Raw genomic sequence first — 23809 nt, 5'->3', positions numbered from 1 at the left:
TGTTTAAGCACAGTTAAAATGCACTGTTATAAATTAACCCATTTTAACAAGCTAAATCCGTAAGTGTCGCGTATTGTCTCTACTGTATTTGGTAGGACTAAGCGATCGTTGCTATTAGTAGGTTGGCACGACGTCTATCTTGACTGACAAGTGAAAACTGCATTTCACACAAATGGCAAATATTTATAATACCCTTCGAGGGAAATATTCGAAATGCTAAGCGTGCTAAGCGTGTTGCTTGACGCCAGAACTGTCATGTAGTTAATGTTAGTGACTGTCGACATTACGAGTTGGTTGTAATTGTCACCCTTGATTGGAAACGACATTTGAAACGTAGTTCTTTCCGTAAGTACAGTACTTGTTTGACAGTTCTTGAATGAATGTCCATCTTGTCAATGTCAAGATAATTTATTATCCGTTGTGTACATAACCTTTACTATTTTCTGGATAACTTTACAAAGTAGAAATTATAGGCAATGATTTTCATTCCTGGTTAACGTGTGTGAATTGTATTTCATTTAGGATATCTGTAATTTGATTCTTATATTGTGGGCTCTTTATATGCAAATGTGCAACACAAAATGCATATCAACATAATTATTTTCTATTTCATAACATTTCTTTAATATTTCAGTCATGGTTTCGATTACTCGGTACAATTCCTTTATTTGGGGGATTATATTTGCATCTGTGACATGGACAGTTAGTTTGTACTTGTACTCAAGATTGAGTCGGGAATCATCACCATCGAAATGGGGTATGCTGAAAGGTTCCACACCTGCACCCGTGTCTGGAAACCATTTTCGGCACCCCAAACAAGAACCTCTGAAGGCACCCGACTTATCATACCGTGATAACAACTTGTTGGATAATGACATCGTGTTGCCGTATGAAACAGAAGGCAAGAGTGCATACTACAATAAGAAGAAATACTTTCAGAACAGTGATGCTCTCATCAAGCAGCTACAGCCTGTCCCTGTGAAGTCCGGGAAGAAGTTACCAGATGGTATGTATATTTTCATTCATATGTTCAGGCATGTGTTATATAAAGTTACCTGTTCGATGTTTAAAGCTGACAGTGGATTTTACTATCTATTTTTCAGTACTTTAGCATACTATGGGCTTTTCTCTTGTATAGCATTCACTGCTCAGCAAAGTATAACATTTCAAGCTTGTTGCATGTACAGTACATTTTCTTGTGCATGTTACAACTGAGGTCTGAAATTAAAAGGATTTGGCATAATTCTTTATGCCCTGATATTTTATTAATGGCTTCAGATAGTTTGTTACATTCTGGTAACTCACTGTTTAGTACAGCTTTTTTTACCCAGGTATATTATCTCTGAGAGATATAACATCAAATTATGCTGATGATATTGGTGAAGAGTAGCTTTAGCCTATTGATTCATACAGAGAATTATGTTGATTTTTATTTTTTATTTTTGGGAAAAAAGTCATGTCCAAAATCTAGTGTTGATATGTCTGATATTATTACTAATAGGCCTACTATATGTTTCATGTATTCAAAATATGAGTACTCCTGGGTGAAGTGGAGCTGGTGTTCGTTTATCACAGTCGGTAGAGGACAGCAGGGTGAGCACCAAGGACGTTAGTAGACAGAGTACAATTATCACATGAGTCTTGATTTGCTAACAGGACGAGGTGAATTTTAGGGAAGAATTTGTGAATGCTACAATTGCAGAAAACTAAAGGGCAAATTCTGAATGGAATAAGAGTTGATGATCATTCATGGCGTAGTGATTTTAGAGCAAAAAGAGTTTCGCTTTCGCACCCGGCGGGCATATTTAGGAAAGAGAATAAGCGTATAAGCTTATTTGCAGCGATACCTTAAGTAGGAGAAAGGAGAGATGCTTCCTGTATGCTTTGCCATGGACCGACTATCTCATTCTTAGAAGTATTCATACTTACATACCGTAGTTGGATTAAAACCGAGACTGTATACATGTGTGAAATGCGACCATTGGCCGGCCAAGTATCGTATTGTCTCTGATAGAGCTTGCATCGTGTCCAGGCACAGGGCTGCTACATAAGGGAAAAATAAGGGAACTGCGTATTTGGAAATAATCACGGTGTTTGCTCTAACCACGACATGATTTCAGACCAATGGTCTTGTCACAGAATGTACTGTAGGCCGCTTTGCAGCTTTAACCTGCGGGCTTACACCACTAGCCTCCCCTTTTGCTTGGCTTCAGACCAGTAGTCCTGGCCAAACCATATCCTGGAATTGATAAGGTTTCGGTAGATATACTAAAGACAATGGGTTGGGATATAGTACCCTATCTGAAGTACTTATTTGATTATTGTTTGCATGAAGGAGCTATACCAAATGAATGGTGAGTGGAATCAGAGATAAGACTGTTTGCAGATGATGTTATTCTGTACAGAGTAATAAAAATGTTACAAGATTGTGAGCAACTGCAAAATGACTTCAATAATGTTGTAAGATGGACAGTAGGCAATGGTATGATGGTAAACAGGGTTAAAAGTCAGGTTGTAAGTTTCACAAATAGGAAAAGTCCTCTCAGTTTTAATTACTCCGTTGATGGGGTGAACGTTCCTTTTGTTGTTAATATAAGGAAAGATCTTCATTGGGGTATTCACATAAATATGATTGTAAATAAAGGATACAGATCTCTGCACATGGTTATGAGGGTATTTTGGGGGTTGTAGTAAGGATGTAAAGGAGAGGGCATGTAAGTCTATGGTAAGACACCAACTAGAGTATGGTTCCAGTGTATGGGACCCTCACCAGGATTACTTGATTCAAGAACGGGAAATCCAAAGAAAAGCAGCTTGATTTGCTCTGGGTGATTTCTGACAAAAGAATAGCGTTACAAAAATGTTGCAGTGTTTGGGCTGGGAAGACTTGGGAGAAAGGAGACGAGCTGCTCGACTATGCCCCCTTTATGAACAGATACTAACCCTGTTCCATAAGTTAGATCTTCAAGATAATAAATTCTTAAAAGTTCTTAAGACAAAAACAATAATCACTCCCATTAGGCTGACAGACTCGTCACGCCCCTCTTCCCCGTTGGATGCAAGTAACTCCTCCCTACGTGCAACCTGCAAGTCAGTCACTCCCCTCCACTAAGACTACACACTTACAATACGAGAAGCAGAACGTCGGCGACCGCCAGTACTCTAAAAACTATTCACACAAGATAACATTCCCAGCGGACTTAAAGGTAAGCATCAACACTGCAGTACATATTTCACTCGTTTATCATCCCCCAGTTTTCCTTTCATTTCTTCATTTCGTTAACTTTAAACTTCTCCATTTTACAGAGCTTACACACATCTGACAGCGTGATATTCACAACTTGCACCACAGCCTGACTCCCCCTTTCAACCAACAAGCTAATGTCAGATTGTCATAACAACTGCAAGGCACATCAACAACATAGGAATAGAGTACAACACAAGAAGATGGCCCAGTGACACCATAACAAATTCATCAAGATGCCACTAATTTTAAAGTTCAATAATAGTTTTTACCTAGAACTGTGACAAAAAAAAAAAAAAAACCTTCTACCTGTACAAGTTGCAAGCTGAAAACACTGGCACTTATATTACCGTATTTACGCGAATAATCCCTGCCACCGAATAATCCCCACACCCTAACTTTAGGAAGGCTGATTTTGAAAAAAATATGCCAACATTGACTCAAATACAACCCACACCCCAATTTTGTGCCTCAATTTAAAAAAAAACAAAATGTGCAGGTATTATTCGTGTAAATACGGTAATTCCTTTGAAATAAGAACTAACACCAGAACGTAGTAGGCCTATATGACTAAAGATTATGCCAAAACTTCATTGCGTTGGAATGTATTTCCTCATGAAGTCTTATAAAATATTTTAACTCAGAGCATTACTCATCATTGTCATTTTGTACCATTTAGTTTTAATTAAGTTATATCTTAAATTTGACTATGACCTCGGCAATCAATATGTTAATTCTTCTCGTATCTAATCTAGCTCCTTACATAATGCCTACATATTAAGTTAAATTCTTAAATGTTCCTAACAATTCTTTTAATAGTCATAAGTCAAATTTTAAACAGGTACCTGGCTGATGTTGCTCTTTAAAGGGGGCGAAACATGGATCATTTCATATTTTAATGAGGATTAAACCTTGATTTTATGATTGATTGTATTGAATAGGTGGAAGAAAATAAAGTTTATACAATTTTTATATAAGTGGTATGTTCCGAGCTGTCAGTGGGGAGATGGCATGGAATGACATCAGTAGACAAATAAGTTTGAGTGGTGTCTTTAAATGTAGGAATGATCACGATATGAAGATAAAGCTGGAATTCAAGAGGACAAATTGGGGCAAATATTTGTTTATAGGAAGGGGAGTTAGGGATTGGAATAACTTATCAAGGGATATGTTCAATAAATTGCCAATTTCTTTGCAATTATGTAAGAAATGGCTAGGAAAACAACAGATAGGGAATCTGCCACCTTGGCAACTGCCCTAAATGCAGATCAGTATTGATTTGAAGATTGGATAACATATCCAGACCAATGATTTTGTACACCATATCCTAACCTATCCAGACCAGTGTCGCACACTGGGGTGAACCGCTAGTAACCAGGAATGATTTAGCTGGAAAATTTATAATGTCCAATAATAGACCATTTATATTGGTATTATAAATTTACTCATTCAAGACAAATATTTCAGTTTCCCTATGGGAATCAACATCTATATCAACATACCACTTAGTTGAGCAGCTCGTCTTCTTTCTCCCAGGTTTTCCCAGCCCAAACTTTGCGACATTTTTGTAACGCTACTCTTTTGTTGGAAATCACTCAGAACAAATCAAGCTGCTTTCCTTTGGATTTTTCCTGTTCTTGAATCAAGTAACCTGATGAGGAACCATACTCTGTTTGGGGTCTTACCAGAGACTTGTATGCCCTCTCCTGTACATTCTTACTACAACCTCTTAAACACCCTCATAGTCATGTGCAGAGATCTGTACCCTTTATTTATAATCCCATTTATGTGATTACCCCAATGACAATCTTTCCTTATATTAACACCTAAGTACTTATGGTGATCGCCATAAGGAACTTCCACCCCATCAATGCAGTAATTAAAACTGAGAGGACTTTTCCTATTTGTGAAACTCATAACCTGACTTTTAACCCTGTTTATCATCATAATATTGCCTGCTGTCCATCTCACAACATTATCAAGGTCATTTTGCAGTTGCTCACAATCTTGTAACTTATTTATACAGAATTACATCATCTGCAAACAGCCTTATCTCTGATTCTACTTCTTTACTAATATAATTTCTTCTTGTTCTCCTTCTTCTTTTATGACCACACAGGATCACTTTAGTCAGTCCGTCGTTCAGGTCTCTTTGAAGGGATTGTTCGAGCTTTGCGGTCCTCCCAGTACTTTTTCAGACGCTCCGATCTTCGTGCCCTTTCCTCAGTTGAAAATATGCGTGTTGTTATTTTGTTTTGTGTAAGGGTAAAGAGGAGGTTTGTATTCTTGAGTTTTGTATTCAATTTTATCTTATTTGTGGTATTTTCTGTTGTAAGGCCTATTTCCTTCAGATCCTCTCTTACTTCTCTGATCCATTTACATCCTGTTGTGGTATTTTTTGAGACGAGATTGTGTTGTACTAGTTGTTTCAGAAGTCTCTAATCCTGCATCCTCGTGATATGTCCAGAGAATCCCAGTCTCCTCTTACGCATAGTATCTGTAATGGGTTCTAGCTCTTTGTACACGACTTTGTTAGGTATTAACTGCCACTGTCCATCTTTCTGGTATTTTTTGTTGATGCAGGTTCTTCCAATCCTCCTTTCAATTTTCTGAAGTCTGTCAGGCTTTGATTGTTTATTCAGGTGAAAGTGTTTCTGTTGCATATGTAGCTTCTAGTTTTATAACTGTGTTGTAGTGTTGTTTTTTTTTTTGCATTTATTGATAGACATTTCTTTTTGTAGATATCCCATGTTAATTTTTGTGCTTTAGCTAATCTATTTGTTCTTGTTTGGATTGAGATTTTTTCATTTAGGTTATGTGTTATTACTTCTCCAAGATATATATAAAACATAAAGGTCCAATAATACTACCTTGAGGAATTCCCCTCTTAATTATTACAGGGTCAGATAAAGCTTCACCTACTCTAATTCTCTGAGATCTATTTTCTAGAAATATAGCAACCCATTCAGTCACTCTTTTGTCCAGTTTGCACTCATTTTTGCCAGTAGGCTCCCATGATTCACCCTATCAAATGCCTTAGACAGGTCAATCGAGATACAGTCCATTTGACGTCCTGAATCCAAGATATCTGCTATATCTTGCTGGAATCCTACAAGTTGACCTTCAGTGGAATAACCTTTCCCAAACCCAAACTGCCTTCTATTAAACCAATTATTTAATTTTGCAAACATGTCTAATATAATCAGAAAGAATGCTTTCCCAAAGCTTACATGCAATGCATGTCAAACTGACTGGCCTGTAATTTTCAGCTTTATGTCCATAACCCTTTCCTTTGTACACAGGGGCTACTATAGCAACTCTCCATTCATTTGGTATAGCTCTTCATGCAAACAGTAATCAAATATACATGATATAGGCTTTTGGGCTCTCTGCGAAATGTAAAGAATTTCATCTTATTTTCTTGACACGGCATAAGCCCAAAAACCTATATATCTCGTCTATAAGTACGGGCCATGAAAGCATTAATGGCAATAATCAAATAAGTACTTTAGATATGGTACTATATCCCAACCCATTGTCTTTAGTATATGCCTAGAAATATCCCCAGTGGGTTTGTCCTGACTATTTTCTAATCAATCCAGAGTAATGGTCTTGTCCAGATCAATATTGTAACCTATCCAGACCATTTGTCTTCTCTCCTGTTAATTCTCCAATGTTCGGCAACCCTCGTGTATTATTTGTAAAATCATCCAAGCTGCATCATGTTGGCTCTCTAACATTCTTTCGCCTGCTGGGTACAGAAGCTTTACCAAAAGCCACTGTTTTACCAAGACCTGACTAGTCGTAGATTTAGTGCGCTACTGAACCTGGTTTGATTATCTTAACCGTGGCGGTTCAGTTTTGTCTGTATTGACTTACATTCAATCTCTGAAAATACTTTTCTGCCTTGTTAGTACCTGGTGATAGAGCACCGGATGTAAACAAGCAATAGTTACTGGCATTGCCGAGTGCTATTCATATTTTGAACACTTAACAATAAGTTGCATAGGTCAGGGGTTCACAATGACAGTACATGACAGACATGTGACTGAAACTAAGTTCAGTGTTGCTTCCTGGGAGATTTGTTTTTCTCCTTTACTGGTGATCATACTAAAGTTGAAATAAATATTGGACATAAGGAGGACAGATCTCCAAATTGCAATCATATATACATCTTCATTTAGGCCCAGATCTATGTCTGATCAGATCTAGTGTTTACAGTCTTTGTTTTGTATGATCTAGAACAGATTTGTTACTTTCATTGACCCCTCTGTCTTATCCGTGGCTTCAACAGTAGAAAAGTGGCAGAGGTGTGAGCTATGCTAGTAGTGCCATTCCTTATGCAGTCAGTCCCTGATGTGAATGGTGAGAAATTGTCACTCATTGGGTCAGTTGGTGTGTACATTTCGGTGGGCTTGTCAGACTGTGATATTATGTAAGAGCACTTTCTGGTTCAGAGGGGAAAGCAATGAAAAAGTATCTCACCCCTCATTTCCCAAGTATGCATGTTCAGTGATGCCTAGGATATCTGTGACAGCTGATGGCAGAGTTGTTGACGATGCATCCAACCTTCGGGCTGACAACTTAACATCTCTATTGTAGACTGTGTTGTCGTTTAGCATTCAGTCTGAAAGCCTCTGTAAATTAACTAACGAGGGAAATTTGCCGGATTGTGAACAAAAATCTCGACAAAACTTTCAGCTTAGAACTGTAATATTTCCAGGGCTTTTTTTTTTTTTCTCCGAGTATTAAGATTTGCAGCTACCTGTAGCTCCTGATGTAGCAATTGGAAGGTGAGGTGGGATTGTGCCTATCATGTATACAAGCGACTATCAAATAGTCTGTTAACAATACCAATGTATGTTTAGGAACTAGAAAGTAACATGTGTCAACAAATGCATACAGTACATTGTAGTTATTTGTGTCACTCTGACTGTAGTGAAGAATACAGAATGTGATAGGAGATAACATATCCAGTTTCATTGTAAAGAATACAAAGATATCATAATGAAGATTTCTATGTAACACACTCGTGTAGACAATAATAAAATAAACCCTTGACGATACTCTTCTTGAGGTTGTACACAATCGCTGTTCTTATGAACTCAGACTTATGTAGAGCCTGTAGCCACTCTAGATGCTAACACACAATCAGGTCAACACCGTGGCTATCAAAGACTAATATAACAAGTACTGTAGAATTTCTAGAGGGTAGCTCTAACATTAACTACAAAATTTGCAGCTGTGCTAGTCTATGTTTAAGGGCTGCAGGTGGTTGTAAAAATATTTTGCACACATTGCTTTGGGCCCTTCCTCATTCTTTGCTGTGGTTTTAATTGAGATTCTCGTCAACAACTCTGCAACTCTCCTTTGTAAGGGCCTTCAGAAACGTCTTTTTGCAGCCTGCATCATGGTCTTTTCTGCACTTCTTCCATTTTACTCATCCAGTTCTCGCCGGGATGGGATGTTTATGGCACCTCTCCATTTTCCTCTATGAGAACACCATGGTTCCTCCCCAAATGCGTTCCAACCGAGGTTTCTTCTAATTATACTATTCTTGATCATTTTCAACCACCTTAGTCTGGGCCTCTCTCTTGCCCTCTCTCATTCTGAGTCTCCATCATCTGCTCCTTCCCTCTTCCATCCTCTTAACATGTCCAAACTATCTAAATTTATCCCTGCCCATTCTCCACTCCAATTTCCTTCCTGGTGTCCTCATTTCTTACTCTGTCCTTTCTTGTTTTTGTACAATACTTATTAAAAATTTCACTCCACTGGCCTGGTTATCCAGGTTTCTGCTGCATATGTCAGTATTGGGCAGTAGTACTGTATATCTTATACATCCCTTCATGCTTCATTGGTACTTCCTTCCTCCACACCACATTTCTCACACTCTGGCAGAATGCATTTCCCTGTTGAACAGTTTTACTGATCTCCCTGTCCAACCCTCCATCCTGCATCAGTTGACTTCCCAAGTACCGGTACTTGAAGTGGTAAAAGTTGACACCATGCTACCCAAGGTTTGTAACATTATAAGGAAGTAGAAATTATGCAAATCTTCCTTGGAATTTCTGAGATATGTGTTCATTGTGATGTCTAGGAACGCACAGCCCCGACCCCAGAAGTACATTTACTTTTATAACCTGATAAACCTGCCATTCTCCATTGCTGAATTAGCTACTTGCATTCCTATCGGCGATCGTAAAATGGGATGTGATGTTATTTCCATCAATGATGGATGGTAATTAGATTCTGTTACCAAACCTGGTAGAATAAAAGCAGAAATAAATAGAACCTGTAAAGGAAACAACGTGGAATACCCAGAGTGGTGGTGGTGATTATTGTTTTAAGAGGAAGTACAACTGTGTGGAATACAGAACAGCAAAGCCAATCTCTGTCATGAGAACAATGACCCCAAACTTATGTTGGAATAACTGAAAAATGAGTGTAACTATTGTCACGTAGGTCTCCCTGTGTCAGTTTACCACTGTTCCTGGTTTTGTTCATAAACTGTTTCTTGGCATTTTTCACTTTTTAAAATTGAAAATTACAAAATGGGTCATAAACAGGAAAAAAAAAAGGTGGTTGTGACTATGGAGGAGAAAGTATGCGCTATAAAGTGAGTGACTCTGGGGTAGTGGCAAAAACTATTGCTGTGGAGTTAGGAGTTGGGAAAAGTATATTTGGCAACTGGAAGAACAATCAAGTATGAATTGAATAGCAGTTTGCTGCCCAAGCTAGTGGAAGATCAGTGGTGATTAATTGATTGGATTGATTGATTGATTGATTGATTGATTGATTGATTGATTGATTGATTGATTGATTGAAATGTACTAGCCAGACCAGAATGCCAACCTCGGTCCTATCAGAACCTGTGCGTTGAACTAGAATGGTGACTTCGCTTCAAACCCCAACAATCTGCATCACTAACTACTCTCGCTACAGTGCTGCTGGAAGAACGGTTTGCAATTCTCTCGGAAACATTAAGACAGTCTGTATAATAGACAGTCCTTCTCTCGGAGATCAATCTGTAATAAAGGCCCCTCCCTGTATTAAGGTTCACTACTGAACAGTATATATGAGGAACAGTTAGAGGACACTTTTGAGTAGATTTCCAGGTACTTTAGATCATATGGTGTATCTTCTAGGATTCTTACAATCTCCAGTTCAACACTTGCCATTTGTTCCAATTATTCAGTGTGCATGCTCCCCCCTCCCCCCACTCTCCTCCCAACCATCTAACAATATTATTTAACTGTTATCTCAGGGGAAATTTAAAATACAAAGATTATGGATGGCATTCACACACCATGAAGAAACCTTGAACAACTGTCTGCATATATTTAAAGTTAAAAACTTCATCACTGATCCATATTGAACTAATAATTACAACCTCTAGATCTACAGCAAGAGTGCTCAAGAACCTCTACATGGATTTCTATTTTTAATTCAAGAAAAGTGTCATAAGTGTTACAATTGTGTTGACTTCTTGCCATTTTTGTGTCGGCTGATGATGACATGGACATATGTCGAAACCGGTCCCATATCATATTAAATATGTTGCTAGATTAATTTGTGCAACAATATTATTGTATTGAATAGGTGGAACATCTTTCTCTTTTTAGTATTGTAACTATCTGCATATCTCAAATGAAAATGTAACAAGTGATTAAGAATTTCATATTATTATTATTATTATTATTATTATTATTATTATTATTATTATTATTATTATCAGAGATAACTGTAACATATATAGACATCCATCTGGAATAAAGAGAAAATAATACTATATATTCATTTAGGTAGGACTGTTCTTCACTGCAAACATATAACGAGTCCTTGCAAAAACCCTGTTTAAAAAAGGTATCCTTTGTCTTTGCCATATGAGTGCAGAGGTGATTCAAGGTCTTCCATTTAACCCACTCGTTATTGGAACCAGGACTGATATTTTTCATAGAAGCTGAATTGATTATTACTAACTCTTGAATATAGACTTCCAGCATTTTCAAAATTTTACTAGCTCCAATGTGAAATGATCGTGCAGATACTGTTAAAAATATGTAGAGAAACATTGTTACTAATATGAGTTAAAATGTAGGAGAACTGGGCTGAGTGGCTCAGTGGATGAACCCAAGTTAGCGGGCTTGATCCCAGCTCAGTTTGGTGGTATGCAAAGGTGCTCAAATTTGCCAGTCTTGAAAAAGAAGTTTGTGAAATTTAAAATCAATAACTCTATTATTTAAGTGTAAGAGAGGTAGCAGCCATGTAGGCAAGACCTGATGTTTGGCTTAGCCAACTGAAAGAATACTTATAGTTTTGATCTCATTAGTTGACTGTTTATTTCATGTTTGTTTCACTGCATATTAATTGTACATGTTATGTACTGTTTAGGGTTGGAAGAACTTGGTATGATCAAGACTCTAGAGGACCAGAAACTTCGAGATGAAGGCTACAAAAGGCATGCCTTTAATATTTTGGTCAGCCAGAGGTTGAGCTATCATCGACAGATTCCTGACACCAGAAATGCCCTGTAAGTACAGTTTTTACCACTAAGGCTGCCATCTGTTTGCAGTATTTCACTTCCCCCCATTGTTCCATCCCATAATGTAGTTGGTTATTTCAATCCTTTTTCAAAATAAATATCTTTCAAAACTATACTTGTCATCCTTTGTCTTCTGTGTTTGGAGAAGATATGTCTAGTAAGGTATATTAATTTCTTTCTAGATTTCAGTGCTAGCATGGGACAAGACTTGAAATTCATTGCTATTTGTATCTACTGTTGTTCAGAAAGTAGTTGGCCCTCATAGACACTAGACACTCGTAGACACTCTCAGTGGAAAGATGGCATGGAATGACATCAGTAGACGAATAAGTGTGAGTGATGTCTTTAAAAGTAGGAGAGATCACAATATGAAGATAAAGCTGGAATTCAAGAGGACAAATTGGGGCAAATATTCATTTATAAGAAGAGGAGTTAGGGATTGGAATAACTTACCAAGGGAGACATTCAATAAATTTCCAATTTCTTTGCAATCATTTAAGAAAAGGCTAGCAAAACAACAGATAGGGAGTCTGCTACCTGGGCGACTGCCCTAAGTGCAGATCAGTAGTGATTGATTGATTGATTGATTGATTGATTGATTGATTGATTGATTGATTGATTGATTGATTGCCATGTAGACAGCTGACACCCCAGTTATACAAGTTATCTCATGGACTTCAGACTTATTTGACTTGTTTGTTCTTTTCCAATACTTGGACTTAACAAAAAGTATATGATGATGTGACCAATATGTTCCAAGTTCTAAACAGTAATTTAGAGAACAGTTTCCATGGCAGTAAATGCTTAACTTGAAGCATCAGTATGTAAAGATGAAAAGATGAATAGAATAACCTGCAAGGTGACATTTGTATGCAAACAAGGTATACTTAAAATGACTTCAAACAAGAAACCTTGCAGTAGGAGAGCACTACTGCAAGAGAAAGAAAAAGAAATAACTCATGACTTAAAAAGTTGATTGGGAATACTGTGTCATACTGCAGAGAAATCTCCTTTAGAGTATTACAGTAGAAAGGCTCATATCATTGGTAAAAAGTGAGGAAAAAGAACAACTTTGAATTATTCAGTTGACAAGGAAGTGCTGGACAACAGAAAGTAATATTTTGAAGGCCTGTTTAATATTGTCCAGGAAGTTTCAAGACAAGCTGTAATTGTAATGAGAATTGCAATTAAGTTATTAATTAATTAGTCTTTATTCATGGCATAGTTAACGGCTCAAGGCCCTCTCTTATTTGACTACCACAACATTATACGTTATGTTGCCTAATAGAAATAGTAAAAATGACAACAAACTACGAAAAAATTAGCTAATATAGTGGTACTAATAGCAAACATGGAGATAGTAATAATAGAAATATAGAATGTACAACATGACAATATAAATGAAGATAACAATAATTATAAAACCAATAATAATAATAATAAAAATAATAATAATAAAAGAAGGAAATTAACTGGAGATACTTTGTCAGCAGGTGGTACGATACCCTGTAACCTTGAACTGATCCTTGGCTCTGATTCCACACAATTCAACCAGGTGGCAGTATGATGCTTAGCAATGCAGGTGTCTGCACTGCAGTGGTATCTAGGTGGTGATAGAGCATGGATGTGAAAATTGAGTAGTGAGGATTAAATTCTGGACGAAGTTAGGAAGGGCACCCACAAAAACCTGGAACCTTATCTGGATCATATATAGCCTGTTCCTCATATGTTCCACGTTGTCATGCATACATGTAGTGGATGGCCTTCTGGACCAAGGCTCGTCCTCAACTATCTTTCTACCATTCAGAAAACTCATATACCACTGAAGCACTCATGCTTGTGATAATGGTTGCTCACTATAAGCCTGCTGGATAAGGTTCCAGGCTTTAGAAGCAGTTAACCATACTCAGATATGCAAATTGTTTGGTAAATCAATGTGTGTACTGTGGCTTAATGGAGTACAACATGAGAACGTGCTCTTCATACTTACATGGTGAAGGCAGTAATATCTATAAAGTCATTTTACAGTAAGATGGTGTGTGTTACTTGTCTGGCCCATGCCTTTCATTGAATTATGGAGGTTAGATCAGGATTTTCAGAAATAGGTGAACTAATTTCCACAGTGAAGTAAATCTTCGTAAAAGCTCCGTTGCAAACTATTATTTCAGACACGGCCCCTAATGTTGCTTTGCTCATTATTTCTTTCCACCAACGGGGTTTAAACCAGGTAACTACAGTGCTGGTCTGTAAATACTAGATGCCGTAACGATCAAGTCCACCAGTCAGACTAAAGACCAAATATATTTTCCTGTAGTTCAGTACTAATCAACATAGATAATGGAGTTTATAACTCTATCCTGTCTCTCACCTACATGCCCTAACTCGCTGTGATGCAAGATCATATTTTTAATTACAGGTGTTCAAAGGAACAGTATCCAAGTCTCCTACCCACAGCAAGTGTAGTGATCTGCTTCTATAATGAGGACTTTCATACGCTTGTGAGGACCATCCACAGCATTCTGGACCGCACTCCTGAGAACCTACTGCATGAAGTGATGCTTGTTGATGATAACAGTGATATTGGTGAGTGAAGTCTCTCATGCTCAGGGTCTACTTGAGGATTAAGTATATTTTACTACAATGTAGAAATATGCATAAAAAAACAGGAAACTAGGAAAGGAATTGAAGTATGCACAATGACAGGCTAGTGTGGCAGAGGGATCAACAGAGAACACAGACACAGTTATTGACATTAAAACACAAAATTATTTGTCTTTTCTAGCATTTTCCCCGTACTAGTGCAGGGTCCACTTGCTGGTACGCCTTCTTCCACTTCTTCTGGTCAAAGGTATCTCTAAGGAGCAGCTCCTGTTATTCGCATATCTTCTCTGTTTCTTCATACAACCATGGGGGCCGATTCCCTTGGAGGTCATGCTGGAGAGCCATCTTTCCCACTAAATGCTCATCACTCCCCATAAAATGATCATACCATCTAAGGTGAGCTACCCACATCTTCGCTGTAATTGGCGTCCACATTCCGTGGAGGGTTTGGTCATGTTTCATGATAGCAGGCCAGTATTCTGAGCATAAAGTGCTACTGGTCTAATCATAGATTTGTAGATCTTACCTTTGAGATGGGTGGGTGTTTTATTATCACTTAGTACTACTCCGATTTGGTGCTGTTTTAACCAATGACATTGATTTGGATTCAGGTATCCTGAAGTGTTTCAAAATTTGAGGTGACGAGGGAGCCAAGGTATTTGAAGTGGGTAACAAAACACAAAGTGACAAGGACAGAATCCATGTCTTCATTCGCTGCAGTCTTCATAGATGTTATGCTGGACTGAGTAGCTCAGACAATAGAGCACTAGCCTTCTGAGCTAAAGTTGGTAGGTTCAAGCCTGGCTCAGTCTGGTGGTATCTGAAAGTTGCTCATGTCTGTCAGTCTCATGTCACTAGATTTACGGGCATGTAAAAGAACTGCTGGACAAAATTCTAGCACTTCGGCATCTCTGAAAAGTGTAAAAGTAATTGGTGGTACGTAAAACAGGTAACATTGAAATTTATTCATAGCTAATTTCTCTTCACTTTGTTTCCAGTTCCTCTAGATGTGTTTCTTCCCAACATTGACAAGCTTGTTTCTGCTTCCTAGCTTCATGAGTGGGTGGAAGTCCTCTGTTATTAAGGTGGCCATACATGATGTGGAAAATGTTGAATAGGGAAAAGCAGAAAAACACAGAATAAGAAGAATTAAAATATTAAGTTTGTGCAAGACGTAGAATATTTTAACTATAAAATTGACTTTAACTTATTGTTACATTTGTTATAATTATTGTTTAGTTTGTGTGGAAGGATGTGGGTCTGTTTTCTACTTCTGAAGAGGCATTGCCCTGGGACTTGCCCAGCCTGCACCATGTTCATTCCTGAGGGCACATGCGGAGGACATCAGGCTAATCGCTCTATACCTACCGAGTACCAGGTTTACGGGTGGTGGAAACCTGTATCTTCCACTCTTTTAAGGACCTTCATGGCCTGTACGGAGATGACTTTGCCTTGTTCGTTTGTCATCATTGACGGGCTGAATGGCTCAGATGATAGAACGCTGACCTTTTAAACCCAAATTGACTCGTTTGATCTCAGCTCAGTCCACGAGTATTTGAAGGTGTTAGGATATGTCAGCCTCATGTCCGTAGATTTACTAGCACATAAAAAACTGCCAGACAAAATTCCAGCATCTCAATATCTCCAAAAGCCATACAAAAGGTAGTTAGTGGAATATAAAACTAGTTACAATAACATTGTTAACATTGATGCTTTCACGGCCCGTACTTTTAGACATGATATGGGCTTAAACTCTTTATGTTTCGCAGAGAACTTTGCTCCGCGTCTTTAGACGAAAATCTTGACTGTTCACGAGGAAGGTTTCTACAATAATGAAGGTTTGAATTTAGAAGTTAGTAATAGAAGTGAAAGTGGTACGGTTCATTCGTCACCAGATGGCTCACTGTACGCGGTACAGCACTAGCATTCGAAGAGGAAACTGACGGCACAATCAGAATTGGTCTGGGTGGGAGTGGGGGGGATAACTGGTGTACACACATATGAAAGCATGACACTGACACCAGCCTAGAATGAAACATCTGGTGATGAGGAACGTGTAAATTTAGAAAGAAAAAAAACGAAACAAAATAATGATAGTGAAAGGTCAGGGAAGAGAACTACCTACCTAAATCCTTAATGGCTGGCAACCACGTATTACTTAATTGATAGCCAGTGTCCCTGTTGAAATTGTTAGGATTTCTACGTATTTCCACAGCTTCCCGTATAATCCTGGACCTGTAGTGTCTAGTGTGGGTAAGAGCTCGAACATATTGGAACACAGATTCATCAGGTGGCAATTAGCACATCTACCAAGACGCATGGCTAGTACATTTAGAGAAGGCCACATTCTTCTTATTCTTCTTCTACTTCTTCAGTGTTGTGAGAACAGTCGTAACTCTTCTGAGGATGTGAAGCAGAGATCTCCATAGAACATTCAGAACACTTTCCATTACCGAAAGTAAACTTAAAAGACTTGCCTGTCTAACATTTTAAACCATAAAAACCTTCATTGAACTATCACTTTGTTGCTTCATTAAGTCATGAGATTTTTGAGATTATAAGTTTAGCAATCAAAATTCAGTGAATATTGTGTTTCAGAGGGCTTACATGACCGCCTCAGGAACTACATTAACAAGGAACTGCCGGCTAAAGTGATTCTGCTAAAGACTCTGCACAGAGAAGGTCTGATCCGAGCACGTATGTTTGGTGCTAAGGAGACCAGTGGTCAGGTAAGAATTCAATGCTTTCATACAAAAAATTGTACTGTATTCTACATTGCTGACTGGTTGCCAATGCTTGTCACAACCCCTGTTGACCAGACAGTTTATTTGAGGAAGTTAGCATATCCCATATCATAAAAACGTACAGATTTTGGACCAGCCAGGAAATAATGTTAATATGAGTTAAAATGCTTTACGAAGACTGCTGCAGTTGCGTACAGATAGGAAACGGTAATTCTGATTGGTTCCAAACCACTAAAGGAGTGCAACAAGGCAGTACCCTTTCACCCTTACTTTTTATCACTGTCATGGATGAAGTCATGAAATAAATTAAGCAGAAGAACAATATGGACATCAATGCATTTACATTTGCAGATGATGTGGTAATCTGGGCAAATACAGAGAAGGAAGTCCAAGAGAGGCTGAACACCTGAAATGAACATTTGAAAGCACACAGATTAACAATAAATAAATCAAAAACTGTTACTATGTCTGTCAACAGGCAGAAGAAGAAAGGAAAAATAATGCTGGAAGGTACACAGCTGGAAACAGTAGACCAATATAAATATCTTGGGTGCATCATTTCTAGTGATAACAGAATACAGCATGAGATTAACAACCGCATTAAAAAATCAGCTCAGTTTTACCATCAAGTTCAGAACCTCCTCTGGAACGAATAAGTTCCCTTAAGATCAAAGCAGATTCTATTCCAATCATACTTCACCCCCATACTAACATATGGCCTAGAAACCTGCACAACAACCCAACAAGTGGATAGCAAACTACAAGCCGCAGAAATGAAGTTCCTACGTACTATGGTACAGAAGACAAAAAGGGACAGGGTAAGGAATGAAAGAATAAGGGAGGAAGCTGGTGTGTACCCATCCCTGAATGAAAAAGTGACAAGGGCCCATTTGAAATGGTTTGGCCATGTCAAACGATTGGACGATGGAAGGACAGCAAAACAATGGCCACACACTGTCGTGGCCGGAAAACGATCGGTAGGAAGACCTAGGAAGAGATGGCTGGACCAAGTGAAAGAGGACATAGGAACAAGAGGAGTCAGCTGGGATGTCATCTTGAGAGAAGAGTGGTACATGGACAGACAGAAGTGGAGAGTGCTCTTAAACCACACCCAGGCAACTGGAGTGGAAAACTGATGATGATGATGATGATGATGATGATGAGTTAAACCAAGCAAGTGGCTGCACGGTTTGGATTATGTAGTTATCAGCTTGCATTCGGGCGATAGTGGCTTCGAACCCCAGTGTCCGCAGCCCTGAAGATGGTTTTTCGTGGTTTCCCATTTTCACACCAGGCAAATGCTGGGGCTGTACCTTAAGACTATGGTCGCTTCCTTCCCATTCCCAGCCCGTTGTCGCCATAAAACCTATATGTGTCGGTGCAACGTAAAGCAGAATTGAAAAAAAAGTATGAGTACGCCCTGACGTTACTAGTAAATCTTCAAGGTGTTATATCATTTAAATATGAAATAAATCAATGATGTTTACAATATGTTCAACACCTTTACTAGCAGGGTCACTTGTGTAGACTAAGACATTTGGTTTCTTATGGCACACGAGATCTTGAATATCTCTGTTATATATTGCACTAATTCACTCTCACTCTGCCCATTTGAATCATCAATGACATATAATTAATCTGAAATATCATAAGCAAGCATGGTCTACTTCATGCACCGTATTTATACATTGATGATAGTAAGAAGGTTGAAATTTCTGACTCTGCTAAAGCACAGACAGAAGGCTATGAATGAGCAAAGAGTGGCAGCTGATCATGTGCAAATATTCCACTCAATGCTCCATTTTGAAGTTGTTCAATAAATTGTCACAGACTGTCACAGTAATCCCAAAAATGATGTACAGTATTACCCCACATTTACGTTTCCGGCTTTTATGTTTTCCCGTCTTTTACAAAAAATTTTGTTGTTCCCCTGAGATTTCCTATGCTCAAAATGTATTAAAATCCTCAAATTTACGTTTGCGACATTTTATGCTTCCCGCCACGACAGGCCGTTTGAGAGGAAAAAATTCAAGGTAAAATGGCGTCGCAACTAACCTAAAACGCTTTGAGTAACCATGGCTTGACGAACAAATAAAACAACCATGGTCTATAATAACTCTTAGAACTCTCAGTATTGAACTTCCGCTTAACCAACGCGGTGCATTCTTTGATATCAAGTGTTTTCCACACGCCCTAAACCTTATTTTCAAATCCGACGAGTTACGAAATCGCAACACAAAGTGAGACAGCTGGGAATTGGCTTATATTGATATCAACATTTCAATAAATCAATCACTACTGATCTGACTTTAGGGCAGTCGCCCAGATGGCAGTTTCCCTATGTGTTGTTTTTCTAGCCTTTTCTTAAGTGATTGCAAAGAAATTGGAAATTTATTGAACATCTCCCTTGGTAGGTTATTAGATAGATAGATAAGAAATGGGTGAGCCCTGTCTTCGCAGAGCTCCACACGTAGGTCTATGAAGACCCTTTGTGCCCCTTAAACAGGTTTGCCTAGTCCAGCCCTAGTACTCCTATAAAGGATACCAGTGTCCGGATATTGGCATTCCTGATGTCTTCCAGGCTCACAAAATGTGAGCCAAGGTATCGATGTCTAGTGCTAGCAAGAGCCTCGCACTGACATAACACATGCGCGGAGGTCTCTTCCTCCTTACCGCATCTTCTACACATCGGATCCTGAGTGATTTTCATGATGTGTAGGTGTCTCTGTAAGGTATTGTGGCCTGTTAACAGTCCAACTACCATTCTCATTCTGGTCCTATTCAAATTCATTAGGACCTTTTTATAACTTTGACTAGGCCCTTTGATAAGTTCACGTGCCTGCCTTGCTATAGTTAACCTCTTCCAAATATCTAAGTGAGACTGGTTTGTCCATTGGGATATTACCAGTCTCACGCTTCGGAGTGACACTCCCAGGAAAGGCTCTGGTCCTGTGAAAGAACCTTTTGAGCCTTGTTTCGCTAGTTTGTCAGCTTCTTCATTTCCACTGATACCTGTGTGCCCAGGGACCCATAATAGGGTAACCGAGCTAAATTCACACAGCTGATCTAACATCCTTTGGCATTCCTATACCAGTTTTAAATGTTTTAACTGCACAAAGTGCTTTTAGTGCTGCCTTTCTATCACTACAAATAGTGATGTGTCTTCTGTGTCCAGGCATATTCCATATATATACAGCACAGGCTAGTATTGCGTATACTTCAGCCTGGAAAACAGTAGCATATTTACCCATAGGAAGGGAGAGCCTTGTCTTAGGCCCCCAGACCCCGGCGCCTGTGCCCGTCTCCGTCCACGAGCCACCTGTGTACCATGTACAGCCCCCAGACTTAAGATGGGCCCCAGCATCCGCGGCCCACTCCTCCCTTGTGGGTATCACCACTTTAAATTTATAATCCAAATTAAAGCTAGGCTTCATCAGATCCCCGATCATCATTGTCATAGGGCAAGTCTGGTGAAGCCTTGTAAGAATAGAGGCATGACCTCTATTCGGGTTTTTGAAGGACCATCCTCCGAGTGACTAGAGGCGATAGGCACTCATTCCCGCTATTGCCTTAACATATAAATGTAAGGGGGGAAAACCTAGAATGGCCTCCATTGCACATGTCTGTCTGTTAGGTCATCAGCCCAGAGGCTGGTTGGATCCTCAAATAGCACCACCAAAGGTTATGTGGTTATAAGGAAACCCCAAAAACCAATGACAGCACCAAAATGAGGCGTACTAGGCAAGATGAGGAGTGAGGTAGTTTGCCATTGCTTTCCTCACTGGGTCAGAAAGTATTATTGCAGCACGACTGACCCTATGAGCAGCACCTTTCATAACACTCAGATGCACTAGTCATGCTCTGAATGTCATTACTCAGCACTACCCATACCCCAGCAACTTCCATATTGTCACAACCATGGATGTTGACTGGGACTTCAGTGGAAGCTACACTTTACTCTGGCCTGTGCGAAGAGATGGATGCAAAAGTACTGTATCCATCAAGAAATGACAGCAGGCAGCCATTGCACATAATGGTGTAGTATCCAGTGCCCCTGTTATTCCTAGACACGCAAGTCTTTGGACACTGTTTAACTTGGTGGTCACAGTTTTACTCTCCGAACCTGGCCACCAGACTAAAGATGCATAGGTGATCGTGGGCCGTACGATAGAGATATAGAGCCACTGGACCACCTTAGGTCTTAGGCCCCAAGTCTTCCCGACGGCCCTGCGACAGGCCCACATAATCTTGCGAGCCTTATCCACCTTATAATCTATATGTTTCTTCCAGCTCAGTCTTGCCTCAAGGATTACCCCTAGGTACTTAACTGAGGTTGTCTTAGCTAGTTTTTTCCCAAATAGGAAAGGCTCTGACAGTCCGTCTAGCCTCCTCCTTTTGGTAAATACCACGAGCTCTGTCTTATCGGGGTTAACCGACAAGTCTGTCTCGTGGCACCATCTTTCCACCCTACGTAGAGAGCTCTGTACGAGCTCGGAAACCGTGCTGGGGAAATTTCCTACCGCCATCAGGCTTATGTCGTCTGCATAGCCTTGGGCGTATATTCCTCCAACATTTAACCTGGTAAGTAGTTCATCCACTACCAGACACCATAATGTTGGTGATAAAACTCCTCCATGTGGACACCCTCTGTCTATATTAGCTCTCAACATTACAGCGTTGAGGGTAAACAGAACTTGACGGCCCTGCAGTGAGGCCATAATCCATTTTATGAGCATACTGCTCACTCTTCTTCTCTCTAGACTACGTTCTATGGAGCCCAAAGATGTATAATTAAAGGCCCCTTCTATATCTAGGAATACAACCATAGCAAGTTGTTGCTGATCCAAGGCACTCTCCAGCCTAGAAATTAGCTGGTGTAGTGCCGTCTCAACCGACTTCCCTGGTTGATATGCATGTTGATGAGAATGCAGGGGAAAGTCTCTTCATACTTTCTCCCTGATATGTCTATCCACCAGTCTTTCCAAGGTCTTAAGTAGAAAAGACGTTAGACTAATGGGTCTATAATCCTTAGGTCTAGTATATGAAGACCTTCCGGGTTTAGGTATATACACCACCTTCGCCTGACGCCACAAGGAGTACACGTACCCCATAGTGAGACAGGCTCTAAATATTCTGACCAGGTATGGTATGAGGACCCCCCCCCCCCCCCCCCCCCCGCTTCTTGAAGAAGTGCCGGGAAGATCCCATCCACCCCTGGGCTTTTGTAAGGGGCAAAGGATTCTAATGCCCACTTGACCCTTCTTGGGGTAACAATCTCTGCGGCTTCCTTCCAGCCACTTTTATCGGGTCTGAAGGATCCGCTCAATTCTACCTCACTATTCGTGACTACCGAACCTGGAAAGTGGGCATCAAGCAGTAAGTTCAGGGTCTCCCTCTCTGTGGATGTATATCCACCTGAAGGAGACTCCAGTGAGCCCAGCCTTGCCCTTCTATCCAAGGTTAAAATTTTATGAAGCCTTGCCGCTTCATGTTGACTTTCAATGGAGTCACAAAACTGTCTCCAAGATTTCCTAGAAGCCTTTTTGACTTCTGACTTGTACCTTCTTTGTGATTCTTTGTAAGAATCTAGGCTTTCTTGATCCTGAAGTTCCCTGTATTTATTCCAGAGCCTTCGTGTATTTCTCCTCAGGTGTTCAAGATAACTATTCCACTTGAAACTTCCTGTTACTCTTTTTGCCTTAACAATAGGGCAGTTTAATTCATAAGAGATAACCAGTGTCCGTGTGAGAAAACTCACACTGAGCTCCAGCTCCTCTTTGTTTTTAATTATATTTGAGGGTCCTCCCTCCAGTCCCCTCCTCATATCCTCCCTAAAAGACGTCCAATTGGTTCGTCTAGGGTTTCTATAAGACGGGACCTCGAGGGAGCCCTCTATATAAAACACAATGTGTCTATGATCTGACAAGGAAGGCTCCAAAGAAACCTTCCAGTCTTTAAATTCCTGTATGATTCCCATGGAACCCAGGGTAAGATCTATGATCCCCTCACTCCTATTATTAATGAAGGTAGGAGTATCACCAATATTCATGATCTCAAGATCAGTTGTACATAGAAATTCTATGAGGTGCTCTCCCCTTTGGTTTGTATATTTACTTCCCCAAATGCTGTGATGAGCATTGGCGTCGCATTCTACTATGAGGTTTAATCCTTGTTTCCTACAGCATATCACCAGTCTCTTGAACTCCTCCGGCGGGGGTGGAGATTCAGTCTCCTGGGAAATATGCAGAGCAGACAACCAAGTCTTTTGGCTGTCCGTCCTCTTCATATCTCACTAGGACTGCTACCAGGTCTCTAGTAATGAAGCCTGGTATAGCCCAGGCGTTGTGATCTTTAACTAATATACATGCTCTAGGCTTCTCCTCTGCTATTCCACTGAATAAAGTGAAACCTGCACATTTTAGTCCCATGATATGCCCCTGTCTGAGCCAGGGTTCTTTTATCAGGGCGACCGAAAACCTGCCCTTCTGGATACTTCTAATAAATACCCTAGAGGCCGCTATATAATGTTGTATATTTGCTTGTATGAAAGTAATCATTCTTACCTTCATGCAATACTTTACCTTATGCGGTCTCCGGAACGTGCTGCTCCGTTTCCCGCGATGTGTCTTGAGGCTTGGCTGGCCCAGGTTCCTGTTCGGGCTCCCGCTCTTCGCC

At 39.7% G+C, this 23809-nt stretch overlaps 1 protein-coding gene across 1 annotated transcript in view; it reads left to right on the top strand.

Annotated features, from left to right (window-relative positions):
* The first annotated feature begins 213 nt into the window (after positions 1–213).
* The window catches only part of Pgant35A (polypeptide N-acetylgalactosaminyltransferase 35A), a 121328-nt gene continuing 97732 nt past the window's right edge, over positions 214–23809 (top strand). The window contains exons 1-5 of the mRNA XM_067149276.2: positions 214–345; positions 635–1006; positions 11639–11777; positions 14206–14372; positions 16989–17119. Coding sequence (XP_067005377.2) covers positions 637–1006; positions 11639–11777; positions 14206–14372; positions 16989–17119 — 807 coding nt within the window. The 5' untranslated portion in view covers positions 214–345; positions 635–636. The remainder of the gene's footprint in view (positions 346–634; positions 1007–11638; positions 11778–14205; positions 14373–16988; positions 17120–23809) is intronic.

Source organism: Anabrus simplex, chromosome 6, assembly GCF_040414725.1.
Source record: "Anabrus simplex isolate iqAnaSimp1 chromosome 6, ASM4041472v1, whole genome shotgun sequence".
Classification (NCBI taxonomy): domain Eukaryota; kingdom Metazoa; phylum Arthropoda; class Insecta; order Orthoptera; family Tettigoniidae; genus Anabrus; species Anabrus simplex.
This window is presented reverse-complemented; position numbering and strand designations above follow the sequence as displayed.